Below are 13,763 nucleotides of genomic sequence, written 5' to 3'. Positions count from 1 at the left end.
ATCAAAATGACTTCGAAACCAGAAAGTCGAAAGACACCACAACTAGGTAGCGAAGAGCTGATCCCCTTTGACCATGCTGCTGCCGGACAGTAAGTTTTTTAATTCCTGCTCTGTTCCTGACCCGACGTCCCGCGCGGATTAGCTCAACCAGGTGCGGGAAAGAAAGCCAAGCCTGGCAGGCTTGAGTGCGATATTAGATATACGAGGATGCTAACAAGATATTGTTATCCAGCGATGGTGTTCGCTGTACGCCTTCTGGCGCCTTGATCGCGAAACCATGCACGCGGCAGGAGGTAGAATTCTACGAATCCAGCGCGCTCCACCCGGCATTCCAGGAGTTCATGCCCCTCTACGTCGGATCCCTCTCATCCTCCGAGCAGCAGCAACCGCTGGCGATTGCTGCCGCCCGAGAATCTGGCGTCCTTCCCCTCCCCGACTCCGGCGTCGTAGCCGCCGGTTCCTCCCAACCGCCATCGGTCGCGCACGAAGACGGTGCTGTCCCCGCTAAGGAGGAAGAAGCCTGGGTGCCCTCCGGGGGCAAGAAAATTGATACTGGCCTGTCGATCGTCCTGGAGAACATTGCCTGTGGGTTCCGTCGGCCCAACGTGCTAGACGTTAAGCTCGGCGCGCGTTTATGGGCTGACGATGCGCCGCTCGAGAAGCGGAAGAAGCTTGATGCTGTCTCTGAGGAAACTACCAGCTCTAGCCTTGGATATCGCATCGCGGGCATGAAAGTCTGGACTGGCCACCATGGGGAGACTGATGAGGGCGATCGGACAAATCCATATGCTACAAAATACGAAGGCGCAGAGGGTGAAAGGGGCGAAGTCATCGAGAAGGATGGCTATCGGCGGTATGACAAGTGGTATGGCCGCTCTTTCAATGCGGATAATGTCAAGCAAGGCTTTGAAACTTTCCTTGCCGGCGCAAAGGTGGGCAAGATAGACCGATCAAAAATGGTTGCCCAGCGCTTGGCGACAGAATTGAAAGACTTGCAGCGGGTTATCGAATCCGAAGAAAGCCGGATGTACTCTGCGAGTGTTCTGGTGGTCTACGAAGGAGATCTAGAAGCGATGGAACTCGCAATTGAAGAGGAACAGAAAGCCCCGGCACCCCGTTCTCAGGAAGAAGAAGAAGATGATGAAGACGACGAGGAATTTGAACTTCCTGAAGAAGCCTTGGAGTTGGTCAATGTCCAGCTTGGTGATGGGATGCCTCAACAGGCTATCAATATCAGCATTGATCCCGAAACCATGCAAATGCCCGACGAGGACGATGAGGAGGAGGATGACATTCCTAAAGTCCACGCCCTCCGCCTGATTGATTTTGCACATGCCAGTTGGACCCCTGGTCAGGGACCTGATGATAATCTTCTCAAGGGTGTGCGCAGTCTCGTCAAGGTCTTTGAGGAACTGGCAGAGTGAAATGGAGTATAGAATCGCATGTGCCCACAGTTGCTGGCGGCCGTTGGGTGCGCTACTACCTTGCGGTTTTTATTTTATCTTGTTTCAATTAGCTACATATTTATATCACATCTTCATTTACCACTTAACCAATGTATTAGGTTCATTCATTTAGTATTCGAGTGCCGGGGCCGTTCCTGGCATATAAAATTGCTGACATAATCCCGCCGAGACTTCGAATCGATCTTCAACATCGCGGAATCGCAGTTGCGGAAACCCTCAAGCCAAAATGTTCCCCACACGCGCCCTTTTCGGCCGGTCGGTCTGGAAAGGTGAGTCTTGTCAGATCTATAAGATCTATATCCCGGCATAAATTCCCAAGAAACCACACGCTAACACTTACAACAGGCCCAAACATCGTCCCGTACGTGACATCCAATCCATGCTGAATAGAAACCAATCCCCCCTACCTTCGAACCTAGAGGTTCTCACAATGGGAATATCCCATACTGAAACTTGAAAAAAAAAAAACTGACTCGATGACCCAAACAGCCTCCCTCTCCCACGCGTCTTCCCCCCTCCGGTCAACACTCCTCCCATTCGCACCACGAAACGCGCAGCAACCATCCTCCCAAACTTTGTCGGTCTGCGCTTTGCTGTGCACAATGGCAAGACATACGTTGAGATCCAGGTGACTGAGGAGATGGTCGGACGGAAGCTTGGAGAATATGTTGCGTATGTATACATCTTTCTACGCCTGTCCAGCATGCAACCTGAGCATAATGAGCAGGTTCGGGGTAGTATGATTAGTTACTAACGTTCTATTTACCCTGTAGGACCCGCAAGCGCTTCACATACAAGCAGTCTAAGAACAAATAAACGATTCGCATGATTGCCTGGTGCAGATACCTCTTTGCGCTAGGAGAGCTGCATTGCACCTCTTTATTTTGCCATACCATGTACAGATATATCGTTGGATCCCTTGTGACATTAGCTGCTTTTGGGTCGGAGTTCAATCTACATTTTTCTTTTTGCTAGATGCAAACTGCCAATCGCAAAGTGCAATGCGACTTGTATACAATCCCCAAATGTAGAACACACATACAAAGGCAAATATGTCAATGCCCCGTTACCACTAATCCTAGTTCCGGATGCTGTGTTCTTGCAGATTATAATGCATATTTCCAAGCAACCCATGGGAAATGTTTCATATCATTCCATAACTAGTTCCTGTAGCATTGCATACATAGATACTAGTAACCAAAAATTCACAGTTCAAAAAAGAGAAAACGCCATCCATTGGATCCTCCCAGCCACCAGCCCAGACTAACAATGCAGTCATGATCCCAGGTCACTCAAGACCATTTGCACACCCAAACGCCTAAGCCCGAAAAATCGCAAAAAGACAAATGATGAGGAAAAGGTACAAATAAAAACCAGACACAAACGAGAAACCCCCCCGAAGACCAGGTTCCATCATCGCACTACCTGTAGAACTCGCCTCGCTTCACGCTGACTCCATATTCTGAAACTGCCATTCCAAGGTCCTCCATAGTCAAAACCGTGCGTCCCTGACCAGAGCCACCAGAACCACCACCTCCGAATCCAGGCCGCTGGATACCGAGATGAGTGCCGGCTTTGTTACCCTTACCACTATCACCGCCAGGAGCTGGGGCACCGCCTGCGCCAGCAGGAGCGCCGAGACCAGCCGCAGCTGCTAGACTGCCAATGGGGTTGTTTGCGGAGGAGCTGTTTGAGGCGCGGATGCGGGCAAACTGGTACGAGTCCGCAGCGATGTCTGAGACGAACTTTTGGGCAGCAAGTGCCAGAAGGCGCGCTAGGTGAGGTGGGGTTTGGCCGGGCCCTGTGCCTGGAGGTGGGAGACCGGCGAGGGTGAGGTAGTGGGCTGTGACTGCATCGGGAATCTGGAGATCGAGGGGTCAGTTCTTTCATGTTTTTTCCTTGGTTGTCTGATAGATCTTTGTGTGTTTTGGGTCGTGGGGCTCTCTGCTTTCACATGTGCTTCGGCGAAATACTTGGGGTAGATCGATGGGTGGCGGGGACGCCTTGGTCCACCGTGTGACCAGGCGATGAGGGGAAGCTCAGAGAGATTACAGTGTTGTTTCAGAGATGACTTACGATTGGTGCATAGTCGTCCATTTTGCCGAGGAACTCGCGCAAGCTTGTTTCCTTCTTGGAGGGTTCGGGCGCGGGGGCCATAGGATCTTGGCCAGGCGCGCTGGCGTTCGCGTTCGCTCCGGTCTGGGTTTCGGAGCTCATCTCGACGTCTTTTTCGATGGAAGCATCAAGATCAGGCTCGGTTTTGATGTTATCTTCAGATTCGGACGGAGGGGGATGCTCTTGTGATCCGTTCTGAGGTGGTGTGGGTTGGGGAGGTTGCGATGTTTGAGAGTCGGCCATGTTGGGCAAATATCGGCAGAAACCCCCTGCAAGTATCCTTTAATTGAGACTGGGCTGCAGACTTCCGAATACAAGGCCAATCAATGGCTACGGCGGTTATACGTTCGTTTATAGGGAGATTCAAAGTCACACGGGTAGTGCACGGGCCACCTGGTCTAGTGGACCTTGGGGGCTTTTTTTCTACCTCGACTCTTATACGTAGTTGTGTACGCATCTATACTGATCTATAGAAAAGGGAGGTTCTTTTCTTCATTATCATTCATTTTGACTCTATCAATATGTACTCATACATTTGGAATGCATTAAAAGCAATCGCCCCAATCCAGGCGCAATGTCGCAATCCCAATAGTAAAACAAATGTGGTTCCCGAAGGAACAAATATCACAATCCAGCCCTAGACTCCAAAACGAAATTGCAAATCCGAGGTTCTCATGACGAATCTTGCGGATCAAAAAAGCTAAATCAACAAGATAAATGGTTGGATATGACACTCCTCTACTGTCCCAACTGCATATGAGGATCGATGTGGTCAGGAGTTGGCTGAGCATGCTGCTGAGGGTACTGACTTCCGTGTACCTCCTGGCTCAGAGTCTGCATGAGGTTCTGTTCCGCAGTTTGATCAAACACGGATTGGCTATTGGCATCCGGTGGAAGGCTAGGCGAGGCGGACATATCATGGCCCGACACGGGAGCCCCATGAGCTCCAGCAAGCGCCATCATACCCTTGATTCCTTCCACGTGAGCCTTGTCTTCTTCACCCTGCTTCTTCTGCCTTTCGCGGGCTTCCCGCTTGGCTGCCTGGGCGGGAGCGCGGGTTTTCAATTCACCGGTGACGAACTTCAGGTAGTATGGTACCTCAATTCCACTCTTCAAGAAGAAGAGCTTCAAGTTGCGAGCCTTGTCTTTCAGCTGTACCTGGTTGCGATCTTTGAGTGCTTCGCTGATCGTGCCACCAGGTCCAAACATAGCAAGAATCTGACTCCAGTGGGGACCCTTAACGCGGTCCAAGCCAGCCATCAAGGCATTCTCCTCTTCGGTGGTCCAGGGTCGACGTTGGCTGGGAAGACCGGATTTGCGGCTAGTCGGAGAAGACTTCGCGGATGCGGCCATTCGGGCACGTTCGTAGAGAACCTGAGTAGGCTGTGACTGAGAGTAATGGGGAATCCCCGGCATGTATCCATGGTTGGAGGACATGCCATTTGCCCGGGCCTGCATAGCCTGCGCTGCATTGGGGTTGTATTGCTGGAAAGTGGCCTGCAACGGGCTTTGCTGGAAAGTCAAGGGGGAGGCCTGCTGTGTTTGATAACCTCCAGGGGGAGTGGGACTATGATGATATTGTTGGTGAGCTGGCTGCGGTTGTTGTGCGGCAGTGTAGCCATGAAGATACTGGTTCTCGGGTTGGCTTTGCTGCTGCGGCTGCTGTTGCTGCTGTTGTTGTGGTGGCGGCTGTTGCTGCTGTTGGTGCTGGGGTTGCTGCGGTAGAGGCGACGGACTAGCCTGAGACTGGGTCTGTTGGGGCTGTTGCTGTTGATGCTGTTGTTGCGACTGCTGCTGAGACCTCCGGAGGCCATGGCCCTGTAGGGCAATCTGCGCAGCTCGGGCAGCACGCGCAACAAGGTCGCCATGCATGTTCCGGTCCACCGGGACTTCAACTTGTTGGTTGAGTGAGAATTGACCCTGGTGGGTGGTGTTGGGTGACTCGTGAGCATCACCATTTGAACTCGAGGGCTGACGACCCTTGACAGCTTTCTTCCCCTGAATTATATTAGCACAAACACAACAATTGAGAAAACATAAAAACAGAAAGGAAACAAACGAACCTGTTGGGTATTGATAGCGTCGAAGTTCTTCGAAATGTAGGAGCTAAGGTCTCGGAGGAAATCTTCCCAATGATACTTATCCGGCAGGGCATTCAACGCTTCCTCGTTATTGATCTCATTGAGAAGGATGTCACGGCGAGAGGTGAGACGGTTCACAAAATCTGTCTCGGATGGTGCCAGCTGCCGGGTACCAGGACGTCTCGCCAGCAAGCGCTGTTCCATGTCGTCCGGGAACAGATTGTAGAGGAGTTGCGTACGGGTGAGAGACTTGTTATGCATGGCTGCGATGAAAGCCTGCGTCTTAAGTTCAAGGTACAAAGCACCTTGAACCTTAAGTAGACGTCCACCTTCAGGGACAAACACATCTAGGAAATGCTCATTGAGGTCCGCAAATCCAATTTCCTGAGATCCGAAGATGCTCGAGACAAAGGACGCAAGGTTCGCTTTGCGAATAACATCAATTTGAGAAGGGTCTGTGATTTCAAGGTCCGTAGGCTGAAGGAAAGAATGCTTGACGGTGTAGACTCGCTTTGTGTGATCAAACAAGGAGCGCATGGTGGCATATGCTTGGCCATTTTCGGAGTCGGGTTCGGATACCATAGCAGTGAGGTCTTGGTAGGTGTTCTTGGAAAGGAACGATAAGATTTGCGTAGACTAGGAAGTGATGGGCAAATGTTAGGAGACAGAAATCACGCAAATAGTATCAATTGAACTCACGAGATTGTCCAGAATAGGAAGACTCTGAATCTTGAGGTGAGAATTGGCCTTGAGGAAAGCAAAACCTCTGGCTCCCGGGAAATCATTCGACGGTGGTAGTTCTTGGGGTCCCATTGCGACGGTTTGCTCCTGGCGCTCTGTGTGATCCATGATCTCGGAAATGATTGTGGCCACGTCGGGATTAAGATCAGGGTTACCGTCCTGGGTAGTCGTGACCCCGGTAGAGGTGACATGGGTGTCGTGAGCGCCATGCTGAAGAGTCTGGTTTACATTATGATCGGTTTGCTCAACGGTGTCAATAACGCCTTCGCCGAGAGCCGATGCCAATTCTTCTTCGATTTTGTGACCAGGGCCATGCTGATCGGCCATCAAGATAACTTCGTCGGGCAGAGAAATATCGCCGTCGGGGCCATCGCCCGTACGGCGCTTTTTGGCAGCCGGAGGTGAGCCATGTTCCTCATCATCGAGGGAATGAGGCACTTTTTGGTCTATGATACGAATTTAAATGGTGAGTATTGATTCCAAGGTTACATTGAGCTTCATTGGCGGTGAGGGTAATAGGTATGGGTGGGGGGTGGTCGATGGCTGGTGAACGGGACGATCGGATGGGCGTTTGAAGAGAACACTTACCAATGTCACCTCCATCAGAAGGGAAGGGAGGAAAGTCAGATGCTTCCTGGCCATCGAATGATGGCCGCGCGCCTCGAGTCTCGACCATTTGGACGAAGCGCCTGCCTAGGGTCGGGGTATCAACTTCCGAGAGCAGAAATGAGGGCTTAGGGGTAGGGCGCATTTGTAGGGCTTGCGGAAGAAGGATGGAGGAGCGAAAAGATGATTTTTCTGCCGGGCGGTGGAATTTCAGAGGTGATGGGTGGAAGCGTACACATTAAGGAAAATGTGCGTGGAGGTCAAGGGAAGGAAGGTAGATGGAGAGGAGAGACGACAAAATTGGAGGAAGGTGCGTTCTTGACTTGATAAAAGTGCGTTTTCTTTCGTCGTCAATACACAAGTATCTTTTTCGTGTGTTCACCATACATAAAGTACTTCCGTCGTGTTCTGAGTATCTCACACCACCCACTAGAAAGGTACCATCATTAACTCATGTAGAATAGCTTAGCTACTTGTCATCTTGTTTTACAAATTATGCGCTTGGCATGAAACCGGTCTCTTATTAAATAATCCAGATCGACCGTTGAATCCGGGGAAATAATCTGATGTTCTTATCAATTATCAGATCTACGATAGCACCCGTGACCCTGGAGGTTCAGGGACCTCATTTTCTGGTGTTCTGCCAAGAATGAGAAGGCGGTGGGACACGAAGACAAGTCCGCCTTCGGGAGAAATATATAGGAGTGCGTCAGATTTCGGTCTTGGCTTGGATTGGCTCGTGTGGAGAAAATAAGAAAATACTACCTACGTAGGTAGATATCATCACATTTTCCTTCTGTCTCAATTCAGAGAACCTATGGTACCTTACGTATGTATGTAAATTGTACAAAGTAGGTCGGGTACCTCACCCAGGCAGGAGGCTAGTGCCGTTTTAAGACTAGCGTATTAAGTATGCCTTTGGCGATTTGTTCACGGTGATGCTTATATGTACGCTACTGATAATTTGATGAAATGTTGTTATGTAGACGGCATTATATCATTCTCTGTGTTATTGTCTTCAATTACTACAGTATCACTTAGGCATCTATGTAGGGTGGTGTATATAAAAGTCCCGTCGACTCTCATCCGGGATAATTTGTGCGCGTCATCAATTATAATTCATTTGGGTATAAATTGCGTGCAACCTTGAGACTACCAATCCTATGAATCCAATTAAGCTGTGGTGGATATCGATACAAGAATATAACCCTGGAAGATTTGGTCATGATACTTTCTGGACCTATAAATCGAATGAAGTTACCGTACCGAGTAATATATATCCTGGTTGACTTGTGAAATTGAGCCTCACTAACATCTACTGGGTATTGTTAGCTCCCAAGGGGCTTTTCAAATCTCTTTTCAGGCCACTACATGCATGGTTTTCTTTTTATTGTACAAATTGGAAACTAATTTCCATGTATGCTTAATGTCGTCAAGATTCAGCTGTTCTCCACACCATCCGAAGCACCCGAAAGCTTAAAGTGCCATCAGTTTTGATATTCACGAATAGAAAGCCGGCATGTCTACTTCCAGTAAGACCGGTCCCCGAAAGCGGATATCTCATCCTCTGGTTCCCTGGTATATCCTGCCAGCCCGAACACTACCATACCATTCGAGGCCTGGACCATGGAGGTTCGAGTTTCTTTACTACAAAGACGTTGCCCCCCGTAGTTTGTAGAGAAAGTATCAACTCAGTGAAGCCTTGCTATCCTTCAATGCTTGGAAGACCATCTTAATGTACGGACTATTCATCCCTCTCCTGGCCCTGCAGGGTTTGGCGGTTTCAGCCCAAGACTCCCAGTCCACTGAGAAAGTTTGGGGAATCTTCGCATTTACTGTTCACGGAGACAGCAAGCCTGATGCGCTCACCAGCTCTCGGACCTTGACCGACTATGGAGCCAACGAACTCGCCGCGGCAGCATCGGATTTCCGTTCTCGTTATGTATCTGGAGGCTCTGATACTGGAATCCAGAATATATCTCCAATCATTTTGGACTCAAACGATGTGGATGTACTCTCAACAACGGACCAGAACATTGTTGGCTCCGCCCAAGCGTTCATGCAAGGTCTATACCCACCACTCGGCTCAATGAACGTACCAGGCACCCAGGATGCGAACGGATCGTTTGCACAGGCGCCATTGAACGGGTACCAATATCCTCGGATTGTCACCGTCGGCGAGGCAGACCCCCAGTCTATTTTGATTGAAGGTCACGCAATTTGTCCGATGTATGATGCCGCCGAGGGCGCATACCGTGGTAGCGACGAAGTTCAAGATATTACGCGAGACACAGAAGCCTTTTATAGAAAACTGTGGAAAATGGCATTGTCTGGAGTCTACGATGAATCATCCGCAACTTACACGAATGCCGTTTCAATCTCGGAATATTTGGACTATGAAGTTGTGCATAATGACACCTTGTTGGAGAGTCTGAATCACGCCGACATCCTTCGTGCCCGCTCGCTAGCGGACCAGTATGTGTGGAGCACAAACAGCCAACAATCATCTTCCAGCGGGTCTACGATCCGAGTAGTCAGTCCGATTGCAGGGCAGACATTGGCATCGAGCATTCTAGAAGCCTTCGACCTGAACATCCAGGAAAGTGGTACCCGACAGAAGATAACCTTGTTGTTCGGTGGTGATGAGCCAGCTGTTGCCCTGTCATCTCTGGTGGGACTCGCAAACCAGCATCAACCAAACTTCTTCTCCCGCCTGGTACGAGGTGGCTCGTTCGTTTTTGAGCTATACAGCTTCGAGGATAGCAGCAACTTGTATCCATCCTATCCTGGAATCGACAATTTGTATGTGAGATTCTTTCTTCACAACGGAACCGACAATACCACCGACTTCCAAGCGTACTCCCTCTTTGGACACAGTCCCAGTCGTGCCTCAGTCTCATATACGGAGTTCCAGTCCTCGCTGGAGACATTTGCTGTGGCCTCAACCCAGGAATGGTGCCTCCGCTGTAACGCCGAAACTGTGTTCTGCAATGGAGTGTTGGACCAGGGTGCGTCTCAGGCGAAGAAAAACAAAGGCATGGCTCCCGCTGTAGCCGGAGTCATCGGTGCTGTCATAACGCTCGCTGTCATTGGAATCACAGCAGTTATTGTGTTCCTCATGTGTCGTGCTCGCAGGGGCAAAAATCCCAAGAAAGGAAGCTTGGGAGGGTTCAAGGGCCCTGGTAAACTTGCCAGTGATACCGATGTGTCGTTCAGTGATCCAATATGGAGAAACTCCAAGACCGACGATACGCAGCCATCCAGTGGTATCACTGCGGGAGTTGGAGTTGCTGGAAAGAGCCATGAACGCACTGGAAGCTGGGAAATGGGACAGGGAAAAAAAGAGATTGAGAATATCCAGCCAGATGGCATGAAAGTGAGGTCGCCTTTTGACGATCATGAAGAGGATTGGGGTATACACAGTCTTCAACCTGTGAAAATCCGGGAGAGTGTATAGATCGTATTATGTCGTCGCCGAGAATTGTATTATGTCTGTCGTGCCCGTAATTTTGAACCAACCTCTCCCTCGTTATTCAAACTTGTATTCTAATTCCGCCTTCTCGAGCTTCCTTCCTGAATAGGGCTACTATGATCAACATAGAAGCGTGCTGAAGTGCAACAGACGCGTCGAATATAGACCTCGTGACCCCAATCTCTGAATGGCCTCGAGCCCTCGTTCCTTCTCCATTGACACTGTACCTTCCACCCGATCATCCTGGTTTGTTATTTTTCATCGAATTTCTTCTTTTCCTTTGTTCCCAACAGGTAAAGTTTCCATGTCAATAAACGGAATGAGATACAACCTACCGACCTTGTTGGCATTGTGCCACGACACAGGTGTGCAGTGCAAGTGGACCAGTGAAGCAAGGCACTGTGAGTTTCCCTTTGTGACGATGCTCTTGATCAATGATCTTTCCCAAAGATACAAATATCCGATTGGGTTGCTGGTGTGAACTGGGTTCCAGTACATCAAGTAGAGCTGTCATGGTTCTCAGGGCCATCGACTCTGTATAACCCAATGAAAAGAATCTTGTTGACCATTGACATAGGCAGACGAGTGCGTCCTGATCGACACAAGAAGCCTATCCTTTCAGAAAACCCGAGAAATCGACCGACTAGAGAGTCAGTCAGGTCATCGCGACCGAACAAAAATCCAGTTGCAATATCGAAAGCCTCTAAGAATCGCCCGACTCATACCCGCAAAAAGCCCTTCGACCCTGTGTTCTCCACGAATGACGCAGGTTTTGCTCAATTTCTGAGGAAGCACACCTCCCCGAAACACCAGCGAGTCACAGCTGGGGGCAAAATCGTTCCAATGGATCCAAGGCCACCCCGTCGTGGTGGCTCATCGCCTGCACAAATGGCTGTAATGAATGACGAATCCATTGTTCCACATGTCTTCGTTGGTGGTCAACTTGTGACTAGTGACCGCAACAGACCAACACAACAGAACTTCATCATTCGTTCTTCAACAGAGTCCGATAATAACTTGCGTGAGCAGTTGGGATGGCCTCTGCCGGCAAGCGCACCCCAGTTCGCAGCTCCTGTCGATACACGGGATTCAACTGTTTCCCAAACAATGGGATCAGACGTTCCATATGATGAATGGATTGAGCACCAACCCATAGACGAAGTCGATACAGGGTTCATTCAGCACACCCCAAATGCAGTGCAGCGCCACGAGCTCACCCGTCAGGCTGAGGAGCGCCGGGAACGATGGATTTTTATCGAGACTCAGATTAACTATGAAGATGCTGCGATTGCGCAGATTGTGTCGTTCATGTCCCCGTTTGACTTTTGCCCGGGTGACGACTATTATGTTCGATATGTAAGACTGGCGTGGATGTGCGGCCCTGACCCCATGACTGAGGCAAAGACACGACTGAATAACAAACTCCGGAATCACGAAAGATATCTGGAGGAGGTCAACGAAGTTATCGCGTTGGATCCACATATTTCACCTGGTGATGTTTGTTATGATTTGCGTGTTTACAACATCAACGAACGGGCAAGAGTACTCAACGCTCTTGATCAATATGAGGAGTTCATTAGGCGTGAAGGGGCAGCTGGCATGAACAATCCCAATGATCCAGGAGGTATTGTCATCCAATCAGCCCATCAGAATCCCACCCACATGCGCATGCAACCCGGAAGAACGATCGATCGTGGCTCATATGCTAATCTGTCGACTGATGGTACCAATGAGGTTGAGCGTGCTAGCACCAATCGTGGAATTGAGATTATTGACCCCGACACTGGTCATCCCATCCAATTTCAGAGACAACCATTAACAACAACAAACACCAACCGCAATGATACAGGCCGCACGAACGGGAAGTACTCAAACTGTGATAACGTGCCAGTTGATGGAAGCTCAGAGTTGTTGATTCGTGATGATGTAAATGGGAATTGCAACAGAAACAGAAGAAACTCACTCTTTGATCACACTCAGGTTGACAGAAGATCAGAGTTGTTTCACGGGAATGAGACAATCGGCAATGTGCCTACGGGAAGCAATGACCCGCTTTTGGACGCCAATAGCCGATTGGACGGTCTCTTTCCTCTTGGAATAGGTTCTGATGCGGAAAACAATGGAACCATATCATGGATCGCCCAGGAGACCTGGACAGAACGTCGTCCGAGAAACGGAAGTCGTATCAGCAGAACATTGCCTCGGAACTTCGGCCGAAAAATCGCCAATTTGAGATCGGCATTTCATTCTATTACTGAACCCGACCACGAGCACGCCATCGAACTAACTGGCACGGCTGGAAATGATGGGAATACACCAAACCTCGCGTTTAGTGTGTAAGTTCTTTGCCCCAGGCTAGCATTTGGAAAACATACTAACTCATAGCGCCACAGCACTGAGCATGAAATGAATCACGGTGCAACCCAGAATGGGGTTGGTTATCTTCAGAATGAATGCCGCGTCGCATCAGTTTCGAGCAGTTCAGACGACGAGCAGCAGACGATGAGAGATTCTAACCCCGGACCTGGACCAAAGGAAGAGATGCTCTCAGAGCTTTCCTTTGATCGGCAGCACGGAAGTACTGAGGTGGCGGATTACCAGGCGTCTCTCATTCCACCAGACTTTTTCGATGTGTTTGTCGTAGACGTGGATGGTGATCGGGAAGTGGAAGGATCCGGTGAAAGGAGAGGACGCCCCTCAGCCGAACAATCAAAGGATGCCACGCACCACAGGTAAGTCCCATCCAAACTCACTTGCTTATGTGAGGGCCCAGTTTTGACGTATGGTAGCCGCAGTGGGAGCTTCAGACTGACAATGAATAGCTTCGGAGCGGATTACCCAGACGACATATCAGATACACCTTTGTTGTCTCGGAATAGCCCATACGGCAGGTATGGCCCATTGTCCCGGAATAGCCCGAGCAGGGCGGTCTCGAGGTCGAGTGCCCGCCGTAAGCATTATGGACCTGTGGGTGGCCTCAGCAGCTTTGGGTCTCGTATGATCACATCAAGTCTGAATGCCCGCCAAAGACATGACACACGTGAAAATGTCCGAAACGCTCGTCGCTCACTCAGAAATTCATCGAGATTGAGAGACGACTTGAGAGGCGAAGTACCTGCAACAACTGTCCTGGGGTTCGACGCGCCAGACAGTCAGCAAAACACCAATTACTTGCCTGTGTATTCGACGCAGTTGATTGATGCCAGTGTCCGACATACTGCACCCGCTATTGTGAATACCAGCAGAATCAATGTGTATGCTCGCCTTTGATACTATGCAACC

The 13,763-nt window shown here is 49.9% G+C and overlaps 6 protein-coding genes across 6 annotated transcripts; 4 read left to right on the top strand and 2 right to left on the bottom strand.

Annotated features, from left to right (window-relative positions):
* Positions 1 to 6: 6 nt before the first annotated feature.
* N7455_004838 (inositol polyphosphate multikinase) lies at positions 7 to 1,424 on the top strand (the record flags this gene model as incomplete). The annotated part of the gene is made up of 2 exons (XM_040961062.2): positions 7 to 89; positions 233 to 1,424. The coding sequence occupies 2 exons, from the start codon at positions 7 to 9 to the stop codon at positions 1,422 to 1,424; spliced, it is 1,275 nt and encodes a 424-aa protein (XP_040808484.2).
* Positions 1,425 to 1,692: 268 nt separating this feature from the next.
* Positions 1,693 to 2,282, top strand: N7455_004837 (mitochondrial 37S ribosomal protein uS19m; the record flags this gene model as incomplete). Its single annotated transcript, XM_040961109.1, has 4 exons — positions 1,693 to 1,735; positions 1,812 to 1,827; positions 1,956 to 2,138; positions 2,240 to 2,282. 4 exons carry the CDS (start codon positions 1,693 to 1,695, stop codon positions 2,280 to 2,282), a joined length of 285 nt encoding a protein of 94 aa, XP_040808459.1.
* Positions 2,283 to 2,887: 605 nt separating this feature from the next.
* Positions 2,888 to 3,824, bottom strand: N7455_004836 (putative TFIID and and SAGA complex TAF10 subunit; the record flags this gene model as incomplete). Its single annotated transcript, XM_040961079.1, has 2 exons — positions 2,888 to 3,328; positions 3,543 to 3,824. 2 exons carry the CDS (start codon positions 3,822 to 3,824, stop codon positions 2,888 to 2,890), a joined length of 723 nt encoding a protein of 240 aa, XP_040808449.1.
* A 495-nt stretch (positions 3,825 to 4,319) lies between these two features.
* On the bottom strand, positions 4,320 to 7,154 carry N7455_004835 (uncharacterized protein; the record flags this gene model as incomplete). Its single annotated transcript, XM_040956307.2, has 4 exons — positions 4,320 to 5,579; positions 5,645 to 6,298; positions 6,362 to 6,849; positions 6,992 to 7,154. 4 exons carry the CDS (start codon positions 7,152 to 7,154, stop codon positions 4,320 to 4,322), a joined length of 2,565 nt encoding a protein of 854 aa, XP_040813383.2.
* Positions 7,155 to 8,744: 1,590 nt separating this feature from the next.
* Positions 8,745 to 10,466, top strand: N7455_004834 (uncharacterized protein; the record flags this gene model as incomplete). The annotated part of the gene is made up of 1 exon (XM_040956202.2): positions 8,745 to 10,466. One exon carries the CDS (start codon positions 8,745 to 8,747, stop codon positions 10,464 to 10,466), a length of 1,722 nt encoding a protein of 573 aa, XP_040813350.2.
* An 858-nt stretch (positions 10,467 to 11,324) lies between these two features.
* N7455_004833 (uncharacterized protein) lies at positions 11,325 to 13,751 on the top strand (the record flags this gene model as incomplete). The annotated part of the gene is made up of 3 exons (XM_040956170.2): positions 11,325 to 12,817; positions 12,875 to 13,213; positions 13,304 to 13,751. 3 exons carry the CDS (start codon positions 11,325 to 11,327, stop codon positions 13,749 to 13,751), a joined length of 2,280 nt encoding a protein of 759 aa, XP_040813384.2.
* Between the last annotated feature and the right edge of the window lie 12 nt (positions 13,752 to 13,763).

The sequence above is a fragment of the Penicillium solitum genome (genome assembly GCF_028829755.1).
Source record: "Penicillium solitum strain IBT 25940 chromosome Unknown utg000003l_segment0_segment0, whole genome shotgun sequence".
Classification (NCBI taxonomy): domain Eukaryota; kingdom Fungi; phylum Ascomycota; class Eurotiomycetes; order Eurotiales; family Aspergillaceae; genus Penicillium; species Penicillium solitum.
Note: the sequence above shows the minus strand (reverse complement) of the source record. Positions and strands in the feature narration are given on the sequence as shown.